This window comes from Carya illinoinensis, chromosome 2 (genome assembly GCF_018687715.1).
Source record: "Carya illinoinensis cultivar Pawnee chromosome 2, C.illinoinensisPawnee_v1, whole genome shotgun sequence".
Classification (NCBI taxonomy): Eukaryota; Viridiplantae; Streptophyta; class Magnoliopsida; order Fagales; family Juglandaceae; genus Carya; species Carya illinoinensis.
Window position 1 is genome coordinate 5,886,574 of NC_056753.1, and position 23,902 is coordinate 5,910,475.

At 33.6% G+C, this 23,902-nt stretch overlaps 2 protein-coding genes across 2 annotated transcripts; one reads left to right on the forward strand and one right to left on the reverse strand.

Moving 5' to 3' along the window:
* Nucleotides 1-12,686: 12,686 nt before the first annotated feature.
* LOC122301651 lies at nt 12,687-13,490 on the reverse strand. Its single transcript, XM_043113047.1, has one exon. The coding sequence runs from the start codon at nt 13,488-13,490 to the stop codon at nt 12,687-12,689; it is 804 nt and encodes a 267-aa protein (XP_042968981.1).
* Nucleotides 13,491-17,758: 4,268 nt separating this feature from the next.
* On the forward strand, nt 17,759-18,256 carry LOC122301652. Its single transcript, XM_043113048.1, has one exon. It carries the CDS (start codon nt 17,759-17,761, stop codon nt 18,254-18,256), a length of 498 nt encoding a protein of 165 aa, XP_042968982.1.
* Nucleotides 18,257-23,902: the final 5,646 nt, after the last annotated feature.

A 23,902-nucleotide genomic window follows, 5' to 3' on the forward strand; every position in this document is an offset into this window, starting at 1 on the left:
ATTTTTTGATCTTCCATACTGGTCAAAGTTAAAATTACGGCACAGTCTTGATGTTATGCATATTGAAAAAAATATATGCGAATCTGTATTGGAAACATTGATGTCAATTGAAGGAAAAATGAAGGATACATTAAACTCAAGGAAGGATTTAAAACGGTTGGGAATAAGACCGGAAATGCAGTTGCAAGAAAATGGTTCGTCCGTTTACATGCCGATTGGGTGGTATAAATTGTCAAGGAATGAAAGGGTTACTTTTTGTGAGTGGATAATGAAAATTAAATTACCGGATGGTTATGCCTCGAATTTGACAATGTGTGTGCGAACAAATGACTGGAAAATAACTGGGTTAAAAAGTCATGATTGTCATGTCCTTTTGCAGCGTATATTGCCTATTGGTATCTGTGGTGTGACGCCCCCAAATTCCATTTGGGATCGGACGGACATTTGAAGCGTCGAGACATGCAACACAAGGTTACCTGCCCCCGTTCATGACATATAAGATGCAATATTCCTAACATGCATCTAACAATATGCAATATTCGCAGCGGATAAATTTTTTCTTTAGCAATACTATGCACCAAATTGAAAATATCCCAAATGCTTAAAACATACTTCATACATAAAAATCCATTGAACAACTAATATCACAACACTAGTCCAAAATGGTTATGATCCAAAAAGTAGTAGAGATGCAACTCAATCGTACAAGTAGTAATTTACGTTAATTACTATATCAACATTTATGTCGCACCATCACTTAGTCAACTGTGTCTAGTTGATCAGCTCCTGATTCTCTTTCAGGTCCTGTAACAAGATCTACCATTCGGGGGGAATGGTAGTTGGGACTACCAAAGTGAGATTTGATTACAAATCTCAGTAAGTTAACAAAAAACTTCCACACAAGCTAATGATGCATGGATGACAGTAAAAGCATAAATGTATAATCAAATTCATAAGTAATTAAAGCATAACTTGGAGTACAACATAGCATAATTCACATAACTTAAATTGAAACATGAATTGAACTTGACTTGACATGAACTTGATCTGAAACTTGACTTAGCATGAACTTGTTTTGAAACTTGAATTAACATGAAAAATACATACTCCACAGTTGTTATGGCCCCATGTATTTTACGTGTAAATACATACTCCACAGTTGTTGTGGCCCCATGTATTCTACGTAAACTTGACTTAACATGAAAAATGCATACTCCACAGTTGTTGTGGCCCCATGTATTATACGTATAAATACATACTCCACAGTTGTTGTGGCCCCATGTATTCTACACAAACTTGACTTAACATGAAAAATACATACTCCACAGTTGTTGTGACCCCATGTATTCTACGTGTAAATACATACTCCACAGTTGTTGTGGCCCCATGTATTCTACGCATCACAATTGTAGTTAAATACATACTCCACAGTTGTTGTGGCCCCATGTATTCTACACAAACATAATGTACCCAAGATGAAACGTGACTGGAATACAAAAGGACTGAAGCCCTGACGTAACATAACGTGACTTGAACATAACTTGAAATACATGACCAACTTGAGATAGAAACATTTCGTAACATGGCATAACATATAATAGACAACATATTTAACATGACATATTTGCAACAGTGAATATTACATGACTTGACATACATGTAATAGATGGCATACTTAGCATGACGTACTTGTAATGTACAGTAATACATAACAGAATATATTATGTAACAGATAAAAATTGATGACAGAATAAATTCTGTATAATAGACAATTACGTGATAACTTGGCGTGGCATGACATATATGATAACACACATACATACACTGTAGTTCTTTTACTTAGCACACATACACAGTAGACTGCTAGTAAGTTAAAAGCTAACTTGCCTCGATCTCCGCGTTTCTTATTAAAACCTTAAGCGCGATCACGAGGAACTGTAATTAGTGATTCTAAAAGTTAGCACTAAATCACTAATAATTTGAAATATGGAAAAATACTAACTTAAAGAGTAAAATTTCTATTTTACTCTCTGCATGTAGGAAAATGACCGTTTTACCCATAACTTAAGGATTTTGCATACTAACTCCAAAAGTCACCAAAATTTACATGCCTCATATAAATTTTATCCTCAATTCAAATATCAATTTAGAAAAATTTAAAACTAATCACAACTATTAAAACTCCATAGGACCGAAATTCTCATATGTTATTTCTATTGATTTTTGTTTCCAACTTGTTTTGATCAACCTTTTGATCTATGACTTATAAATATGTGATCTTCAAAACAAACCATCACATGGTTTAAAAAGATGTCCTAAAACATATATAAGCTTCTAATTCAAGATCACATGGTTAAAAATTAACCAAAACATAAATTTAGCCAAGAACATCCACACTTTGGCTTATCTGAATATCTCTTTACATAAAATTTCACATCTTTGAAACTAACATCAAATATCTTCAAAATAATAATATAACATGTATATAAGATGTTTAGGATCCTCCAATAAAATTATCAAAGTCATTAGAATAGGTTTAGACCACCAAAGAGTTAAACTTTCTCAAAACAGAAACTGTTTTTCCTCTTCCAGTTTCTAAGTTTCTAAATCTAAGAAAATCTTTCATCAAAACCTTTAATCATGCAAAAATCCTCAACCAATAGTCATATATACATGTTAACAATACTCCATAAAAATTTCGGACCAATATCTATCCGTTAGATTGGTCAAAAACTCCAAACTATAACATACTCTCCAGATTCACGCCCAGAATGACCTTTTTATGGTTAAAAATACTTTTGACTGACCAAATGACCATGGAATGATACGAAAAATACATCTACGGAAACTAGACTCAAAGAGGAACAACTTATATGAAGGATACTTTATGATAAAACACTTACAAAAGTTTCAAAATGGGTGTGCAAAAGAACTCCTAAAAGCTGTCCAGAGAAAGTGTTTGATATTCTTTTAAAGGAACGTGTAAATGAAGATGCTTATTAAAGGATCTTGGGTGATGGCTGGAGATGCTTATGGACGAGATAAGGGAGATGATAAGGCTGGAGTTGAGAGTTGAGTGTGGTTTTCTACTACCCAAAATATCTATAAAAGATTATCTCAAAATATTCTATCCAATAATATCTATAAAAATCAGCTCAATATATTTTCCAAATGTGGAGTAGACTTGGAAGAGTAAGGTGGCTAAAATATTTTCATGTGTATTTTAAATCTCTATTCTTAAGATATTTTCCAAATGTGTATTTTGCTTAGGTGTCATGATCTCACACCTTGATTTCCTTCACAATTCCATCTAATGGTTTCTCTTTGTGCCAAGTATCTAATATTATTCATTATGTGTGGTTAAGATCTTGCCAAGTGTCCAAATAAAATATCGCTAACCTAATTTGGACATTTCACATTGTGATTTTGAAAATACTGCGCTTAGTACATTTACCAAGGTTACTATTCACTCCAAAAATAAACGTAATAAACTTAGTACTGAAAAATCCTAAATATTCAATTAAGCCTAGTGGTGTAGACTATAATGTATTCTGACACTTTTAACTATCTCAAATAATTAAAATCGCATTTCTGGCACCATAGTGAGTGATAACACTAACTATGTTGACAGACTATATGCGATTAGTCGATTCGTGTAAACTTACAAAGTTTTCACGAGGTTCCTAAAATCAATAGAAATTCCTTAATTGAATTTCTAGCGGGCTGTTACACGTGGGTACTTGACTAGAGACGTGCACGTGGCTTTGACTGAATTGGGTTTATTTTTCAAAGACTTATGTGCACGGACATTAAATGTATAAGCTTTGGATCGAATGGAACGGGAAATTCCCATAATATTATGTAAGCTAGAAAGTATTTACCCACCGTCATTTTTCGATGTCATGGTTCACTTAGCCGTCCATTTGCCACGTGAGGCTTAACTTGCAGGACCAATTCAGTATAGATGGATGTATCCCATTGAACGATTTCTTGAAAAGTTGAAACGAACAGTTGGTAACAAAGCTCGCCCAGAAGGATCAATTGTAGAAGCATATATTGATGATGAGTGGCATACCTTCTGTTCCAAATATTTCCACTGAGTTGACACTAGGTTTGATTGGCCAGAAAGAAACTTTGACGTTGACAGAGCAAGACAACGAAATGTGTTTTTCGTGTTTTCCCAACAACTACGTCCACTTGGTACAGTGCGTGGTTATGACTTATGTACAAGAAAGTTTGAGAAAGCTCAGTGGTACGTGCTGAACAATTGCCCTGAGATAGAGAATTACTTGAAGTAAGTACTAATCTTTTCTTAATTTAATATTCGCTCATTTACTTTTGCAAAATTCTAAGAATATAAAATACATGTGGTAATCATCAATTTCAGTGATCATATTAACATGCTCAAGGAATTAGGAGTAAATGATATAGACCAGAAACATGAAGAGGAGTTCCCGAGATGGTTTGAACAACGGGTAATGACATTACATATGCGACACTCATTTAATACATCAGAAAATATTGATTGTTTTTTTATTGATATAATAGAAGCTTTACTTAATATGTAGGTTGTACAAATGCATGCCAATAATCCAAACGATATATCAGATGAACTGTATGCATTAGCGTGTGGCCCATCGAGACGCGCTACAAGATATTATGCATGTATTTCTCAGGAAAGTAGGTATCACACAATAGATCGAGATCATTATAGGAAAACACAAAATAGTGGTGTCCTAGTTGAGGGAAGTCATGATGGAGAAAATATTGATTTCTATGGAGTGATTGTTGATATAATTGGAATGAAATATTTGGGGGAGCTTGCAGTGTATCTGTTTAAATGTGATTGGTGGGATTTAAGCAATCCTCGAACTGGAGTCCGTGATGATGAATATTTTTTAAGTGTTAATACATCAAGAAAATGGTACGAGGATGATCCATTTATTTTAGCTTCTCAAGCATCTTAAGTATTTTACTTAGATGACCCGAAGTTAGGAAATCAATGGCGAGTAGTACAAAAATATTCTCCAAGAAATATATATGATGTTATCCCTCAGGCAGAAGGACGAGATGAAGAAGAAGATGATGCCTCTACTCAAGAAGCATACCAAGAGAATCAGCCCGTCTTTAATTTGTTTGTGGATTTGAGCCAGTATGAGATGATTCCATTGAATAGAGAAGATATTGAGGCTAAAATTGTTGATGCGACACTTGAGCAAAATGTTGATTCATCTAAAGTATCTACAGATGATGAGACTGAATTGTCAAATGATACTGATACAGATAGTGATTGACGAATTATGTTTTCACATTACGTGATGATGAGCACTATTTTACTTAATGAATATTGTATCAGTTTTTTGAAATTATGCCTCTAAAGAGAAAGGAAGTTCGCAACCCATCTCCACCTGTTCCTAGCTCTCCTTCAGACTCATCATAAGAGATTGACTCTACAGAACAAGGTAAAATTCTAATAGTCATAAAAGTTATTAATTAAGATTATAATAGAAAATTGATTATAATGTTATATATCATGATGACTTCATAGTACAATCTCGCCAAGGTCGAGGCAGTACGAGAGGCGTGACGTTGGAAAAATATCGTAAGGTGGGTAAAATCAAGGTTAACATTCTTGATGAACATACCAGAGGCGAAGGACAACCAGCAACTTGGCTTGCATCGCATGTGGGTGCTCTTACACGAACTTATGCACCTTTGGCAACAAGTTCATGGAAGAAAGTCCCCCAAGACATTAAAGAGCTTATCAAGAAGCGTTGTTTGGTAATGTTAAAAACAGATAGTAAGTTGGTAAATATTTACTTAAAGTTAGAATATTATAAAGAGCAATGCTACATATAGTCGTGGAATTGCAAACGCCGCGCAATCGCTTTGAAAAAGAGTGGGGTCCACAATTAAAAAGTTAGTTTTTTTTTCATGTGGGTCCCATATTAATTCATTTTTTTCAAAGTGACTGCACGCCGCTTGCATAACCACGACTGCAAATATCATTTCTCTATTATAAATTATAATATGTTTGTCTAAATTTTTTTTTACAGGATGATTTCGAATTAAATTTTGGTCAGAGAGAGGAGCGTAAGACTGTGGAAGAGTTTATGAGTAATGCATTCCGCAAATATAAGGCGAGGTATCATGAGCACTATAATAAGTTCGAGAATATGGAAGATGCACGCCAACATCCTTTTCAAGATGTCAAACCTTCTGATTGGGAAAAATTTTGTGACATGTTTGAGAATCCATCATATAAGGTATAATTATATTAATTATTTTAGTCATCCTATTTTTAATTTCGCTTTCTAATATTTTCAATTTCTATGTAGGAGCGAAGTTCTATAAACAAAACAAATAGATCGAAACTGAAGATTACTCATCATGCATGCTCAAGATCTTTCCACCGCCTCTCTAAGAAATTGGTATTGCTATTTTTTTTTTATTTGTATATAGTTAACTGAATATATGAATCCTAATGATTTTATATCTTAACAAATATTTATGATAGCAAGATTCATATGCCAATTATGATCTGACAAAATTATATGTTGCATCACATACTAATCATAATAGAGAGTGGAGTCATCCTGATGCCCGTGAGAATTATGTAAGTATTATAAATTGTTATAAATAAATATATTAGAATATTTATGATGATATTAACTATTTATCTTATGTGTAGGATAAAATAGTTGCCATACGTGTTGAATCTGCATCAGATCAAAACTCTTCAACAAATGAAGTTGAGATTTTCACATAAGTTTTGGGTCAACGTTCAGAATATTTGAGGGGCTTGGATCGCTGTGTCAAACCTTCCCCCTCTTCCTCTTCTTCCAGGTCTGCTTCTGCGGTCTCTATAGTGTAAGAGAATTCGAATCGCAGAATCGAAGAATTGGTTGCAAGGCAGCATGAGTTAGAGGCTCAATTGGTGAAACAAGGAGAGATGGAGGCGCGCCTCAAACAACAAGAAGAACAACAAGAACAGTTCATGAGAGAAATGCAACTCCAAATGCAGCAGCTTATGCAACAGTACAGGCCTCCAAGCAATTGATTGTTTTTAGATTATGACATTATCTAATTATATATGAACAATGTCAGTCTCGTGGTTATTTATTAGTTCGCACTTATTATAAAACTTTCGTGAGTATTAAATTGTTTCTAATGTATGTTTTTCAAATCTTATGAATATCAAATTGGTTTTTTATTATTACTGAATTTTAATAAAATAGTTTCCATTCAAACGACCATGTAACATTCGAACATTATTGATATATACGTTCGAACGAAACCAGATTAGTCAAAAAACGTTCGAACGCAATTAATTAGCGTACCGTTCGAACATAACTCAACACCGTTCGATCCATTTACTGTTCAATCTCTTCTTTTAACGTTCGAATGTAAATTTATTTTGTACCGTTCAAACATTACAAAAAATTTGGGATCGTTTGAACGTGTTATCATAACCATTCAACCAATGTAATTTCTTTCGAACGCATAATTATTGCCATTCGAACGTCATTCAGGAACGAAATTGAACCGTGACAAATAACTAGCCCGTTCGAACGGTATCGAACGATCAATTTCAAAATCGTCTCTAAATATATTTTCTGGGATAAAATGGTGATTTTCGTCCTAAAATACCTTCTGCGACAGTGATGTTGGGACAACCTTGGGACGAATGTTTTTCGTCTCAAAATATTTTTTGAGACAAAAAAGCTACAATTTGGGACGAAATTTTTCGTCCCAAAATAATGTTTCTATTGTAGTGTCACGCGTTAATGTTAGTTAGAAGCATTGCTCAATCTTAAAAATTCACTTTGATAGTCTTAGTCATCTATTCTATCGTCTTGGGTAGAAACATTCAACAAATTTCATGAAATTATTCCACATGTTCTTCCTCAGAATAATTCATGGTTAAAGTATGATCTTCTCACGTGGGTGTATGACCTAGTATTACTTTAGAATCTTTGATTTCTACACATGATAGTTTATGGAAAATTGAAATGCATGCGTATGGAACTATGGCGAAGGCTCAGCAGTACTCACCATGTTATAAAATACTCCACCAACTTAAATTCATTTAACATGTTCAGAATGATAAAAATCAATCAAGTAACGTACTTCAACTTCTACATCCACCAGCTTCATGGAAGTTCTACTACTGCAAGTAATGTCTGACTGCATTCAGATCATCTTGCCTCTCTTCTTGACTTGAATTACCTGCCAAAGCAACCCAGAGGTCTGATTTTCAATATATTCAGCTCATCAGAAGAAAATTGTGGAGGAAAAAAACAATTCCAATAACAATATCACTTCACATAAGAAAATATTCTTTATAGATATATATACCTTTGTCTGTCTCAGTACCAAAATTTCCAAGAATATTTGCAGAAGTAAATTTTAATAATTCTTATGATTAATTTAGAGGTCATTTGAATAGTGAGATGAGATAAAAATAATTTTAAATAAAAGTTAAAAGTTAAATAAAATATTATTAGAATATTAATTTTTTGATATTATTATTATTTTGAATTAAAATTTAAAAAATTAAATTATTTAATCTATTTTATATAAAAATTTAAAAAAATTATAATAATAAAATAAAAAAATAAAATAAAAATATTTTTGAATTCAAACCGACTCTATCTATTCTTGTAGGTTGAAAAAATCAACCACAATATTCCATGAAGTCATTCTAATCAGAAAGACTTGATCGGTACGGGTTTGTCTTCTTCCCAGCCGGATGGCTCAAAGCTGAGACTTGGCAATTGATGCTTGTACCGTATTTGGACAGGCTTGATTGCTGGTGCTTACTCATCTCTTGATTTCTTCATTATTTATAAGATTGTGTGTTAAATCCTATAACTTTGAGCAAATAAAATGTCAAAACTGATCTGATGCATGCTAACAGGCAAGATTAATGTAACATTCAAGTCATTTATGCAGTTGTTACAAATGAATGACTTTAAATAGGATAAGATTTAGATATGGTTTGTCCCAGAAAGTAGGATCCAAACCTAGACATCTCCAAAAAATAATAACATAAAGACTATATATATATATTCATCATCATTTTAATTATCACCATTCTCTCAATATCTCATGATATAACATTAGATAATAGATGTATAAATAAAATATAATAAATAGTCTTTAATGATCTAATATCATATCATAAAATAATAAAAAAATGATGAGAATTAAAATGATAAGTAGCATTACTGTGTATATATATATACACATATACATATGTACACATCAGACAGATTTAAGGAATCATTTTAGATAGTTGGTGTTTGGTTTTTCTGTGTCTTGCTTCAAACTTTGTTATACTCTATATTTTTGATACTCAAACTTTCAACTTCATTAAATCAAAGAGGAGATTACAGACATAAATCAAACCATAAGGTTTGAGATAAAAAGTCCGGAATACAATCCCACCAAATTGCAATACTATCAAGATGTCTACCATGTTGAGCTAGAGAATGGGCTGCCTTATTAGCTTCCCTATAAGCATGTGTAAACAAGCAAGTTCGAAACAACAAAGACAAACTCTTGATCTCCAAATATAATCCTCCATACAGTGAGTTGCACATACTGTCACTGTTTAAGGCTTCAATTACCATAAGACAATCACTTTCAACTTGGATATTAGAAATACCCATACCTGCACAAAGCTGTAGCCCACGGAAAATAGCTAAAAGTTCAATATGCTCCACTTCATCAACACAGACTTCCGGTATTGCTGCTGCCAGCAAAGTGTTGCCCAGATAATCACGTAATATAGCGCCAATACCAGCTGTTCCAGCTTCCATATGCAGAGAACCATCAACGTTAAGCTTTATAAAATCTGCTTGAGGAACCTGCCAATGATAAAAAGCTTGTGCTTGTCTTCGGTGAATTTTTTGTACAGACTTATAACTTTTCAATACAGATAGAGCATGATCAGCCGCTTGATATGGAGAAACAGCAAGTTGCTCATGATAAAATTTATTGCGTCTATACCAAAAACCCCAAGCCACCGTAAAGAAAACAGATAAACTCTCCCACCTCTTGTCCAAGCAAAACTAGACAGCAAGATCACAAAAATTTGAGTGAGATGATACATGCATAGAAGGTAGGACGTTCAGCCAAGTTGTTTCCAACAATTTACAGCCCACCAATGCGTGATAAACACTCTCTTCCTGTTCCATGCAGAAACTGCAGAGCCCATTTACAGTAACATGTTTTAGCAACAGATTAGACTTTGTTGGTAACCCATCTTTGCAAGCACGCCATGCAAAAATTTTTATCTTATTCGGAACCGGCAATTTCCATAAATGTTTCCAGAGCACTCGTTGAGATGTAGCTGTAGAAGATTCAGCTGCTTGAAAACCTTGTTTATCCATAATAAACCGATAACAACTCCTGACACTAAAAACACCATTTCTTTCGAACTCCCACACCCTTTTATCTCCTTGGTGCACAGCCCCACATGGCATTTTCAGAATATCCAACACTAAATTTGGATTAAAGAGAGCTCTAAGTTTATCTATGTCCCAAGAAGCAGAATTTCCAGAGAATAGAGTATTTACACAATCCTGTTCAGTTCCCCTTCCTACCTCAATACCTTCCTTATCCAAAGAGGAATGACCCGGAATCCACTTATCCCTCCAAATGTTAATACTAGTGCCATCACCTATTCTCCATCTACTCCCATCCACAGCCCACTTCCGAGCCTCCCAAATCCCTCTCCATGAGTAAGAAGGACAGCGACCCAACTCGGCTGCCAAAAAATTTGAAGATGGAAAATATTTAGCCTTAAGAAGTCTATGAAGTAATGAACCCTCATCTTGGAGCAACCGCCACCCTTGTTTAGCTAACATAGCTAAATTATGAAATTTCAGCTTTTTAAAACCCAAACCACCCCATGCTTTTGACAAACACATTTTATTCCAGCTGAACCAATGAATTTTCCTTCCATTATCCTTATGACCCCACCAAAAACGAGCCATCATAGCCTCCAATTCATCACATAAGGTAGAAGGAAGAAGAAAACAGCTCATAGAATAAGATGGGATTGAAAGGGCTACTGCTTTTATCAATATTTCCTTACCCCCTTGAGAAAGCAGTTTTTCTTTCCAGATTTGCAGCTTCTGCCACACCTTCTGTTTAATGGACTGAAAAGCTCGTCTTTTGGATCGTCCAACTAAATGTGGCAGCCCGAGATACCGCTCATACTGTTGGATGTCAGAATTACTCCATAAATTTTTAATATCTTCTTGGGTTCTCCGGGGCACATTTCTACTTAAAACCATTGCTGTTTTTTCCTTATTGATTCGCTGACCAGAAAGTTCCTCATACTTTGCCAAGATAGCTTGAATCCGTCTGTTTTCTTCTAGTTTAGCCTTGCAAAATATCAAGCTGTCATCAGCAAATAACAGATGAGTAATGTTCGGGGCCCCTCTACATATTTTAATGCCTGAAAATTGTCTCCTCAATCCCGCTTCTTTCAATAAAGATGTTAGACCTTCAGAACATAAGAGAAAAAGATATGGGGACAAAGGATCGCCTTGTCGGAGCCCTCTTGAAGGAAAGATAGGACCCTTAGGTTCCCCATTAATAAGCACCGAGAAGGAAACCGAGCTAACACACTGCATGATTAGATTCACAAAAGCCTCACTAAAACCCAATGCCTCCATAACAGTTTTCAAAAAGCCCCACTCCACCCGGTCATACGCTTTGCTCATGTCCAATTTCAAAGACATAAAACCCTTCTTCCCTGTCCGCTTAAGCCTCAAATAATGAATCACTTCATAAGCAATAAGGACATTATCAGTTATAAGACGCCCAGGCACAAACGCACTTTGACATTCCCCAATAATATGAGTTAAAACCAGTTTGAGACGATTTGCAATGACCTTTGCAAGCAGTTTATAAACCACATTACAGAGGCTAATAGGTCTATAATCCGTAACTCTTATTGGAGATTTCTTCTTGGGAATCAAAGAAATAAAGGTGTGATTAATAGAGGAAGGAAAAGAACCTGTATTAAGGGCATGTAACACTGCTGCAGTCACAGTATTACCAATCTCCTGCCAATATTTTTGGAAAAACACTGGCGACATGCCATCCGGGCCCGGAGCTTTAGAGGGATTCATCTGTTGCAACGCTATCTTCACCTCATCAGCCGAATATACTCGGGTCAGCTCTTCATTCATGCTTGGAGTGACTCTTCCCCTTAAATCATGCAGAAAATCTAGTGAAGCAGTCGGATTTGAAGAAGAGAACAGCTCACTAAAATAATCCAGAATAACTTTATCCATATGAGTCCTCTCATGCCACTGCCCTTGTGCATCCTGAATTCTTTGCAAACAATTCTTTTTCCTTCGTTGGGATGCTTTCATGTGAAAATATCGGGAGTTATGATCTCCTTCTTTTAACCATAAAGCCTTAGAACGTTGTCGCCACATTACTTCATCCCTCTCCAACCAAATAGCCACCTCTTTTCTAGCAACATTTAATGCGGGAACATCCAACCCCCGAGGATCATCATATACCTGCTGCAACTTCAGATTAGCTTGTTGAAGCTTTCTCTGAACATTCCCAAAACAAGTCCTGTTCCAGTGCTGCAGCTTAAGCCCACTCGTCCTAATCATCTCCTCCACCTCCTCCAATCGTGAATGAACAGATTCCAGTCACCATGTGTCCTTAATAATTGCCTCACAGTCAAGATTTCCAACCCACATTTCCTCAAAACGAAATAATTTTTTCTTTCTATAATGGAGAGTCGTATCACCCTCCAATTCCAACCAAATCGGAAGATGGTCAGAATAAGCCGCAAAGCCATGAAACACCTTGGCATGCGGATAAGAATTCCACCAACTAGAATTGGCAAGAAACCTATCCAAACGTTCATTGATACAATCGGGACCAACCCTCATATTTGACCACGTAAATCTATATCCAGTGAATCCCAAGTCACGCAACTCACACTCCTCAACAACATCTCGGAAAACAGATAACTGAGCATCCGGTTTAGGATTCCCCCCTTGCTTCTCATGATGAAACATCGTTTCATTTAGATCACCCATGACAAGCCAGGCCTCCCCACGTGAACGTCTAAGACTCCTTAGGAGAGCCCATGTTCTATGCCGCAAATGGGTTTCGGGAACCCCATACAAACATGTTAAAAACCAACACCCTCCAACCACATTTTCATCACTAATTTCAGCATCTATGTGATTTGAAGAAAAATTAACAATAGAAAGAGCTACTTCTTTCCCCCAATACAGAGCAAGACCCCCTTTTCTACCAGTTGAACATACTGCTAAACAATTAGAAAAACCAAGTTTAAACTTACAATTTTCTGCAGCTCGAACACTAAGCCGGGTCTCTTGAAGGAAAAGAACGTCGGGAGCTTCCCTCTTCGTCAAAGCGCAGAGGTGTCGAATGCCACGTGGGTTCCCAAGCCCACGAGCATTCCAGGCCAGGAGCTTCATGGCTGTCGGCGGGGCTGTGCAACAGCCACCGCCGATAGTTCAGTGCAGTTCTCTAACGCCGCATCAATGAGGATCGGATCTTCAGAAATCTTCCCAGCCTCATATCTCGTTCGAACATGCCTAGCAGAGTCCGTATGGGAACTCCTCTGTTTCCTCTTTCGGCCACTATACTGAAATGCATTCTCAAGGGGAGACTTAGGTTTTTGACGTTTTAGCCTTAAACGACAATTTGCCAGCCCGTTTGGTTCCGTGTGTCAAAGGCTGTTTCTTTAATGGATTGGACGACTCCACTACTGATGGTTCTATCCCTACCGGGACCTCCACAAGCCCAATATCGAGCGATCCACTAGACAGCCCCTCCTCAAAATCCCCAACTGTAGGCCCATCCACCCCCTTCAGAATCCCAGTAACGTCTCCCTCATTTATCCCCATATCTCCAACGTCTATCAAAGAACCGTTTGAAACCGAGTGAAAGACGTTACTCGGTAACGGAACACCCTGAAAATCAGCCAACTTCTCCGTGGGCTTTTCAACCGTTTCAGTTTGACCAACAATAACATTGCCGGCAAAACTACCCACGGCAGCAAGACCTGGGTCCGTCGCCGATGGAGGAACAGAAACCTTCAACGAACTACTCGGAGCAGGAGTGTCTTGAACAGAATCAAACTTTACTTCCTCTGGAAATCGGCTCCGTACTGAAATCTTCTTCACATTGAAGCTACCGGAACGTAACCACACACCATAAGGTTGGAGACCCGTAGCAACACCATCCAGTCCAGAACAAGCCTCCCTTTCACCACAGTCTTTATCAACATGCCCCAGTCTCCCACACCAGTAGCAGAAATTTGGTAGCCTCTCGTAAGAGAATCGAATCCAAACCGACTGACCACCTCCAACAGACAACTTAGATCCCCGTAGAAGAGGATCTTTCACATTAAGTTTAACCCTTACTCTCAAATACTCGCCCCATTCCACTTCACTATTCTCCAGATCGACGTCTTCCACGAAACCAATCTTCTCCCCAAGCTTCCGACCTACATGTGCATTACGAGCCATTATGGGTAAATCATGTAAGCGGACCCAAAAGGACGCTGTATCCAGCTTAATCTGATGAACTTGAAGACGACCATCCGCTTCAGCAAATAGAACCAAGTGTTTATCAAAAGTCCATGGCCCCTCTCTCAAAACCTTCTCCTTATCTCTCGCATCCTCAAACTCAACAAGAAACAGTGTTGAGGAGAGATCACGAAACCGGACACCCATTACAGTCCTCCAAATCTTCCGCATCGTACCCTTAAACGCCTCCCTGTTGAAATATTTCCCAGTAAAAAGTTGCATAAACAAGCATTTCCCTCCTCGAGGCAAAACATCCTCCAGACTCTCCAGCCCAATAACCACATCTTCACTTTCCTTCTCAGTTAAAGAAAGCTTTGTGTAGAGCACGGGAAGATCATCTTCCGTAATCATACTTACAGCTCCGTAATCATACTTACAGCACCGTAGAACAAAGACCACTGCACAAGGGCAGTACGAGAACCTCTACAAAGGAAACCCTAGGAGAGGATTAGATAAAACTTCTTTATATATTTGATGGTATGCCTGATGTAGTGATTGAGACATGAGATGCTACAATGATCATACACTGGATTACCAAAATGTTATCTCCACCTTTAATGTTTTAATACCTCATGAAGGGAAGCAGTTTTGGAATTTTTATGAGTAGTTTTATTGTTATTATGCAGAATTTATACAGGGAAAGTAATTTTGTGATTTAATCGGTTCAGTTTTAATTTTTCTTTTTTCTAAAATCAGACTAAACTGGTTCATATATATATATATATTTTTTAATTTTTTTTATTGTATATAATTTTTATATATAATATATAATTATATATAAATAGTTCTGTATTATATGATAAATTACTAATTAATATAATATTAAATGTTAAAATCTTATATTATTTTATTTATTATATTAATAGTTATACTAATATTATATAATATATATTAATAGTTATACTACTATTATATCACTATATATTATAATATCCTATATGATATATTATAATATATAATTATATTCTATAATACAATTATAATATATATTATAATATATTATAATATATTTTTTTAAATCAATATTATATACTATAATATATTATAATATAATATATTAAAACTAAAAAATCGGATCAAATCAAATTAAAAATCGATAAAATCATAATACTGATTTAAAAAAATAATTAATACGTAATTAATTTTAAAAAATATAAAATCAATACATATCAATTCAATCTTAAATTTTTTCTAAAACTAATCAATCGGTTAGACTCTTAACGATCCTTCGATTGGAGACCATTGACGTTTGAACAGTTAACCTGGTCGGACAGAAAAGATAAAACGAACGGCGAAATCAATACCACGTTGGACGTGAGGTGGACACGGGCAGCCCAAGGGCACCGTATAAAGAGAGGATCAAAAAGAATATATTCCTCCCAAAAGTTGGGCCCACCTTTATTTGGTTTATTCGATTATTTCTTTCCCAAGAAAACTTCCTTTGAAAATTCCAAATCTTTTGGCGCCTGCGTAAATTACAGTTCATGTCTCTATAATTTTGGAGGAAAGATATTTATAATTATAAATTAAAAAAATTTAATTATAAATATAATTATTTATTAATATGTACATCAATCTAATATGACTGGTTAAAAAATTAATTTTATCAAAAAAATATTAATTTAAATTTTAAATATGAAAGAATTAATATTGATATGCAGATTAGTACGTAAGTTTGCTTGTACGTAACAAAACTCTTTTAATAATAAACTTTAATCTTTTTTAAAGTGATTATATGACGTTTACATATTTTATAATTATATATAGAATTACTTATAATTTTATCATTTTTCGGATTGGTACGGTGGTACATTTCGTTTAAGAAATTTGAATAAATCTTGTGGTAATATAATGATAAAAAAAAAATATATTCATTATCTCTTTTTTTATCATTATCTCATTATTTGATGTAAAATTAATGATATATTATAAGATAATGAGAATTGAGATAATGAGTAATATTATTCTTGAAAATTATGTGTAAATTGGGCTGTATAGGTTCTTGTTTTTGTATCCCTAAGTTGAGGAGGATAATGAAAGTTTTCATAGAGGAGTTTTATGGGTTTGAATTCGAGGGAGAGAATATTGTATTGGGTTGAGTGAAGTTTTGGTTATTTTTTTAAAGAGAGAATTATAAAGTGGTAGCATAGGCTTAATTGGGTATGGAGAGAGAAAATTGAATTGAGTAGTTTGAAATTTTTATTGGCAAGCCCTGTAATTGGAAATGATTGTCTTTTAGAGGGGGGGGGGGGAGGGGCGGGAAGGTTAGGTTGTGTGACATTTAAATCTCAATAAATGTCAAAAACTCATTTTATTCGTATTTCTCTCACATTAAAATTGAAATTTCAAAACTAATTTAAATTAAAGATTTAAATAACTCTAAATTTAGAGGAGGGATGGGTTTTAAAGATCTACATCTTTTTAATCTAGTTCTTTTAGTTAAACAAGGTTGGTGGCTTCTAAGGAATGAGGGCTCCCTCGTGCATCGTGTTTTTAAAGCTAAATATTTTTCCAATATAAGTTTGTTTGAAGCCAAACTCAGAAATAATTCATCATATGTGTGGAAGGGTATTTTGGTAGCTATAAAAGATTTGAAGAGAGGGTATAGGTGGAGAGTGGGAAATAGTAAATCTGTCGATGTTTTTAAAGACCCATGGATTCCTGATTATTATTTACCCCCCAATAATTCTGAGGTTGATGAAGATTTAAAAGTTCATTCTTTGATTGATATCAATACGGGATGGTGGAATATACAAGCTTTAAGAGCTCTATTCAATCCAAATGTGGTTTAGAAAATTCTGCAGCTTAATATTTCTATTCATACTGAAGATTCTTTGTTTTGGGTGCATGAGAAAAATGGAATTTATTCAGTTAGAAGTGCTTACCGAATGTTACAGCAGGATATCTCCAATGATATGGGGCAGCACTCAAGGAAAAGTTTGGCTTCAGTTTTTTGGAAATGTTTGTGGCATCTGAAACTCCCTAAAAAAATTAAGATCTTTGCATGGTGGGCGTGCCATGAAAAACTACCAACTTTCCAGAATTTAAAACTTAAACATGTGCTTGAGAATGATATTTGTGCTATCTGTTCTAGTTGTATTGAAGATGCTGCTCATGTCTTATTTTATTGCAATGATGTGAGACAAGTGTGGATGGATTATTGTCCTGGATTGGATGAGATTGTTTCTGATCTCTCTTTTTGGAATTTGGCAAATTTGGCTCGTGATAGAGGTTCTCATGATGTGTTAACTACTTTTTTGGTAGTTGCTTGGGGACTATGGAATAGGAGAAACAAGTTTATTTATGAGGATGTATCTCTGAATATAAATACTGATGTTAATAATGTTTTGTCATTAAAACAAGAGTATACTAAGGTGCAGGTTTTTCATGGGTTTGATAAAAGGATCAATCATGTTGTGTATTGGCATCCCCCTCCCATAGGTTGTCTGAAATTAAATATTGATGGTGCTACATTTAGTGACTCTTTTTCTGCTGGGGTTGGGGTTATTTTGAGAGATCATAATGGGGATGTTGTGGTAGCTGCAACCAAGGTGGAAAGTGAGGTTTCTTTAACTGTATTTATTGAAGCCATTGCTTTGTTGAGAGGCATACAACTGTGTGTTCAGTGGGGGTACCTAAAATCATATTAGAATCTGATTCTTTGATTCTTGTTAATTGTTTGAATGAAGATTCTGAGTGTCTAACGGAATTTGATTTCATTTTACAAGATATTTGAAGGTTTATGCATGGGTTTGAAGAAACAAGACTTAAGCATGTCGATCGATTGGGTAATGGTGCTGCCCATCAATTGGCAAGATATGCAAGGAAAGTTAAAGACATTGTTATGTGGTGGGATTCATGTCTTTCTTTTATAAGTCAAGCTATTTGGCTTGATAAAAACTCTATTTGTAAGAACTCTTTGATATAAATGAATATTTTGACTTGTTATAAAAATAAAATTAAATAAAAATTAAATAGACACCGAGTCTGACGATAAGGACTTGTTTGTAAAAAAAAATTAAATAGATACCGAGTCAATGACGATAGGGACTTGTTTGTAAAAAAAATACGAATAGTAATAAATAATTTATAAATAATATTAAAATAATCTAAAAATATCAAACAACCCTAATTCTTAAACAAGTTCACCAACCGATGGATATGGGTGTTACGTGGTCACAGATCTTTCTCTCTTCTAAACGTACATATAATAAATTCAAACAGTTCCAAGCTCTGACTTTCTTGCCAATTTTCAAAACCTCGTGAAGCTCCCTTTGGATCAAACGTGGCCAGCCCCTGCAAATTTGAAAAAATATATATATATACGTGTGTTAATTTTTTTATTTAATAAAATAATATTAATTTATCATGAATTTATCATTTTTTTAAAAATTATTTTGAAATTTTCATAAAATTTAATCTGATATAAAAATAAAATAAATAAAACACATCTCATATAAAATAAAATACATAATTTTTATTATAAATAAAAAAAATTATAACTATAACTAATAGTATTTCTAACATCTTTCTATTGTCTATATTAAAAGAAAAATAATTAATAATTTAGATTTAGATTCAATATTTAATGATTTTGTTTGTTTAAAAGAGCACAAATTATAATTTTAGACATTCTGTATTTTTTTATTTAACATATTTATATGAATGTCTTTATATCATTTTAGTAATATATTATTCTTGACATATCAAATATTTTTTTTAATATATAAATTGTATTAAACATATTTTTTTATCCTAAATTTTTTTATCAGATTATTATATATCATAAAAGAATAAAATAAAAACATAACAAAAAATATTTTAGGTATATTGTTTTAATTTTATTTGCCTCTAGAATAAAGGCTCCGCCACTGCTTTGGATCATGAATGCCATGAGCAGAATATTCCTTACTATTTGACCTAAGAAAGGCAGTCGGCACCAAGAAACAAGCACATCATGGTCACAACATTGCTGTCGTAACTAATTCTAAGGTTTCCTACCAGTGACTTAATTTCCTGCTTACGTATTTGATTATTAACTAACTGTCGTCTGTAATAAACAAGCGGATCTATGAGAAAAATAATATATATATATATATATATATATCATTTTGTACTATATAAGTAAAGTTACACATTAATTTACGTTCTAATATTGATTTTTTTATATTTAAAATTTAAATTAATATTATTTTTAATAAAATTTACTTTTTGATCAATCACAATAAATTAATACATATATTAATATATAATTATACTTATAACTAAATTTTTTTTATATATATGTGTGTAGAATACATTAATTATAATATAACTTCTTGTGGAGATCAAGGAAATGCTTCTTGCGTACGTAGTCATATGCCATGGCATGCGCTCTTGTCAAATAAAACTGAAAACCGTACGTAAAGGAAGACAACTGCTAAATCCACGAGAGAGTTGGATCACGACAATATATTTGGTATGATATCTTATATCTATACAATGAATATAATTTTATAATATAAAATATCAAATCAAATCATGTCAATTTATGAATTTAATTTTATAAAATTTATGATAAACTCAACAAAAAATTTTTATTTTAAATTTACTTCTTTTTCCTCAATAAAGTAACTATTCATTAATAATAATAGCATCCAACATTCAACAATTATACATAAGAATGGGGTTTTTTCCCACTGTAAAATTCTAATAAACAAGGGGGAATCATAATTAAGGGTATGCTTCCAAATACATTATTAGACGCAGCACATTGCATATGCGCATCAATTCTGAGATCGATGTATTTTAACAGTTGTTCATGATTCAAACTTGCTCAACATTAGTCTTTGTATCTCTACTTATGCCTTCTACAATCCAGTCTTGAGATTCCATCCTAGCTTTAAGAGAAGGGCCTGGTTAAAGTTAGAAGTCAATCTAATCCCTAAACCTCCATGTGATTTAGGCTTACAAATGAATTTCCATGACTTTGAGGATCTCATAAGTGATCTATTAATCTCGTGAGAGATTTTATTCATAATTATCATCATACTAGAGATCATATAGGTTGGGATAGCACTTGCTACAAATTTTATGATGTTTATTAAACTTAAACTTTACTTGCATGGCTCTAGTTATTGATCTTTATCAACTAACAAAGACATGTTGTCCCAAATCAGTGTGCTCTGACCTTAAATTTGTTTTGTATTTAATTCATTACAAGTTTCCTACGCGTTATCGCGTCATGACCCAACATATAAACGAAAAAAAATTTTGTTTATATGTTTGGAAGTCGACAAGGTGGAATATCAAATGTTATCTCCACGTATGTTATTCCACACAAACTTTCATTGGTTGAAGTCTCTTCTCGTATTTAATGTTTTTCTAGAAATTCAAACTTTTATTTGTGGCAGCTTATAATATTTCCCTTTCATCATCTCATATAAAAAAATATATATTCATCACTTTCTTTTTCTTATCATCTTCTCACCATCTCATAATATAATATTAGATGATAAGTTCACAAATAAAATATAATAAATAGTCTCTAATCATCTAATATCATATCATAAAAATATGAGAAAATGATGAGAATTTAAATGATAAATAACATTACTCCTTATACAATTATAATATTATGATAATTTTTTATGGTGAAAACTGAAAAATGAAAAAATATAATTATTTTTTTTTTATTTAAAACTAATAGTAGAGAAATAGTTAAATACATTAAATGAAGGAAAAACATATTTAAGTGATATATATATATATATATATATATATATATATATATATATATATATATATATATATATATATATATAACTTGTAGAAAAGTGTCATTAATGTCAATGCATTGATCTCTAAATTAACTTCGAGAAAACTCTTCCAAAAGCTCTTTATACAAAGAGTCAAGGTAAACATAATCTTGCGTTTGGATATTGAACTAAATTGAGATATATTGAGTTTTTTATAAATAATAATAAATTGGGATAATAAAGTAATTTTTGTAAGTTTATCTAAAATGAGTTTAGATATGTTTGAATATTAAGATGAGTTTAAATTTATTTATGGGTAGAATTTAAAAAAAAAATTATAGGTTTCACATGTAAATATGTGTCGAGTTTAAAAATATTGTGGGTATCACATGTAAGAAAGTTTTGAATTAACATGAGTTTAGTGATTTAAAAGTTGTATATATTTGAATATTAAATTCAGTTTAAAATTAGATTGAATTGAGTTGATCTTAATGCACTCTAACAACCAAAAGTCACGAGACCTAAAAGTCACGTGATCTTTAATTCTCTATAAAATTTAATGAGCTTTATGATTTTATTGAGTATAAAAGAGAAAAAGAATAAGAAAAAGGTATGAGTTCATAAGATAAACATGTGGATGATCTTGTGGAATATATTATTTAAGTTAATAAAATAATGGGGAAGTGGATGATTATCATGTGGATTCACTAGTGCAAATTAAACCCCATGCTTTTAAAATTATAGATCATTACTTGGTCATAGACCTTTTTCTTGCATGATACTATTATTTTCCACGATTTACCTGATCTATTATGGCGACATTTCATGTTTTGTACTGCGACCAAGAAATTGATTATATTTCATGTTTCCATATGCAAAGAAACCAAGAATAATTTACATATTATACATATATCGATCAAATAATCCATGATCGTAACAAATAGACTCTTTTAACTTCTTTTACAATTAAATAACATTTATAAATTTGATATAAGTTCCAAAATAAAACGATATAGGTTGAGAAAAAGAATACAAAAATTCTATATACAATCACTTTTGCGTACTATTTACGTACTCTATTATGTGATTGGTTACGTCACTTTTTAAAAAAAATTATTTTGACTAATCACACTAATAAAATACACAGAATATATGTAAAAGTGAATGTATATAATAAAATTTGAAAAAAAATATATATTATTTTTTATTTAATAATTCCAATATATATAAGGACATATATTATTTAACTTTTTCACTTATTAATTAAAAAAATGGAAAGCAACTTTATGGAACTAATTATTATTATTTTTTAATTGAAGTGGCTCCTTCAAGAACTCTATGCTTTTTAAAAAAAAAAAAAAAATTGTATATAATTAATAAGAAAAAAAAAAAGAAAACACTAAACCCACATAAATTTTGTACCAAAATGTTTTACCAAATTTTTTATTCTTTTATTTTTTTATTTAGTGATTAAGTAAGTGTTTTTAAATAAATATGTATTTTTTTATTTTTAAAAAATATCTAAATAGTTGAAAAAAATGTTGAAAGAAAAATTGAAAAATAAAAAGAAAAAAAAGAAATGTAATGGTCGGTAAAAGATGGCCAAAAAGAAATGAGAAATCCTTAGGACCGGTCGGGCTGTTTATACTCAAATAACAGCCCGCCAATCATAAACTGCCACGTAGGACTTCCACCGAGTAACTCGTGGACCAGCATCTGATGGAAGCCCCCTGCCCTCATTTGTAACTGAGGCCTAACTCCTCGTTCACCCTGAAGCCCTTCTCCCGAACGTGGAAGTCCCCTCCCCTCGTTCACGTTGAAGCCCTCTGCCCTCCCTCATCCCTCCCTCACGTTGAAGCCCTAAGCTTCTCCCGAACGTGGTTGAGTCCCCTGCCCTCCCTCACGTTGAAGCCCTAAGCTTCTCCCGGTGCAACAAGGAGTGTCCCAAACAACTTCGTTGTGTTCCTGAGAAAAACAGAGGAAGAAAGACGAAAACCGAAAGAAACACTTCTAGTATATATCCCACAGAAAATGCGGCTTTATTTTTTCAATTTCCCAGCAGCCGCTTCAGAGTCGGTTTCCAGACTGAAAACACCGGGAAACACAAGGATCCAAATTTTTAAAAAAATTCGCCTCTTTCATTTCCCACACTCTCAGAAGTGAAACATAGCATATCAAAAATAAAAAAACAGCTCCAAAACAGGAAAAGCAAAATAAGAGGAAGAGAAAGTAGATCTGAAGACTTACTCTTGATAAGCAGAGAGAATGAACAGAGAGGCGAAGAGGACTCTCCCGACGAACGAAACGAAGGCCATGTCGATACCAAAAAGAAAGATAACAGAGACCGCAACTCCGCTGTTCGGTTTGTAAATCTCGATACAGACACAGGAGAGATATTAGGAGAAGAAAAAGGAACGGCGTCGTAATGAACACGGAGAATCGAGGGGGTCTGTTGCTCGCTTTTTGCCGGCTGAATTGGGTCTGAAAATTTCGACTCTACCGCTCTGCTTAAGTTAAAGAGAAATCCTTAGGTGAATGGTGAATGGTTTCGGACTCAAA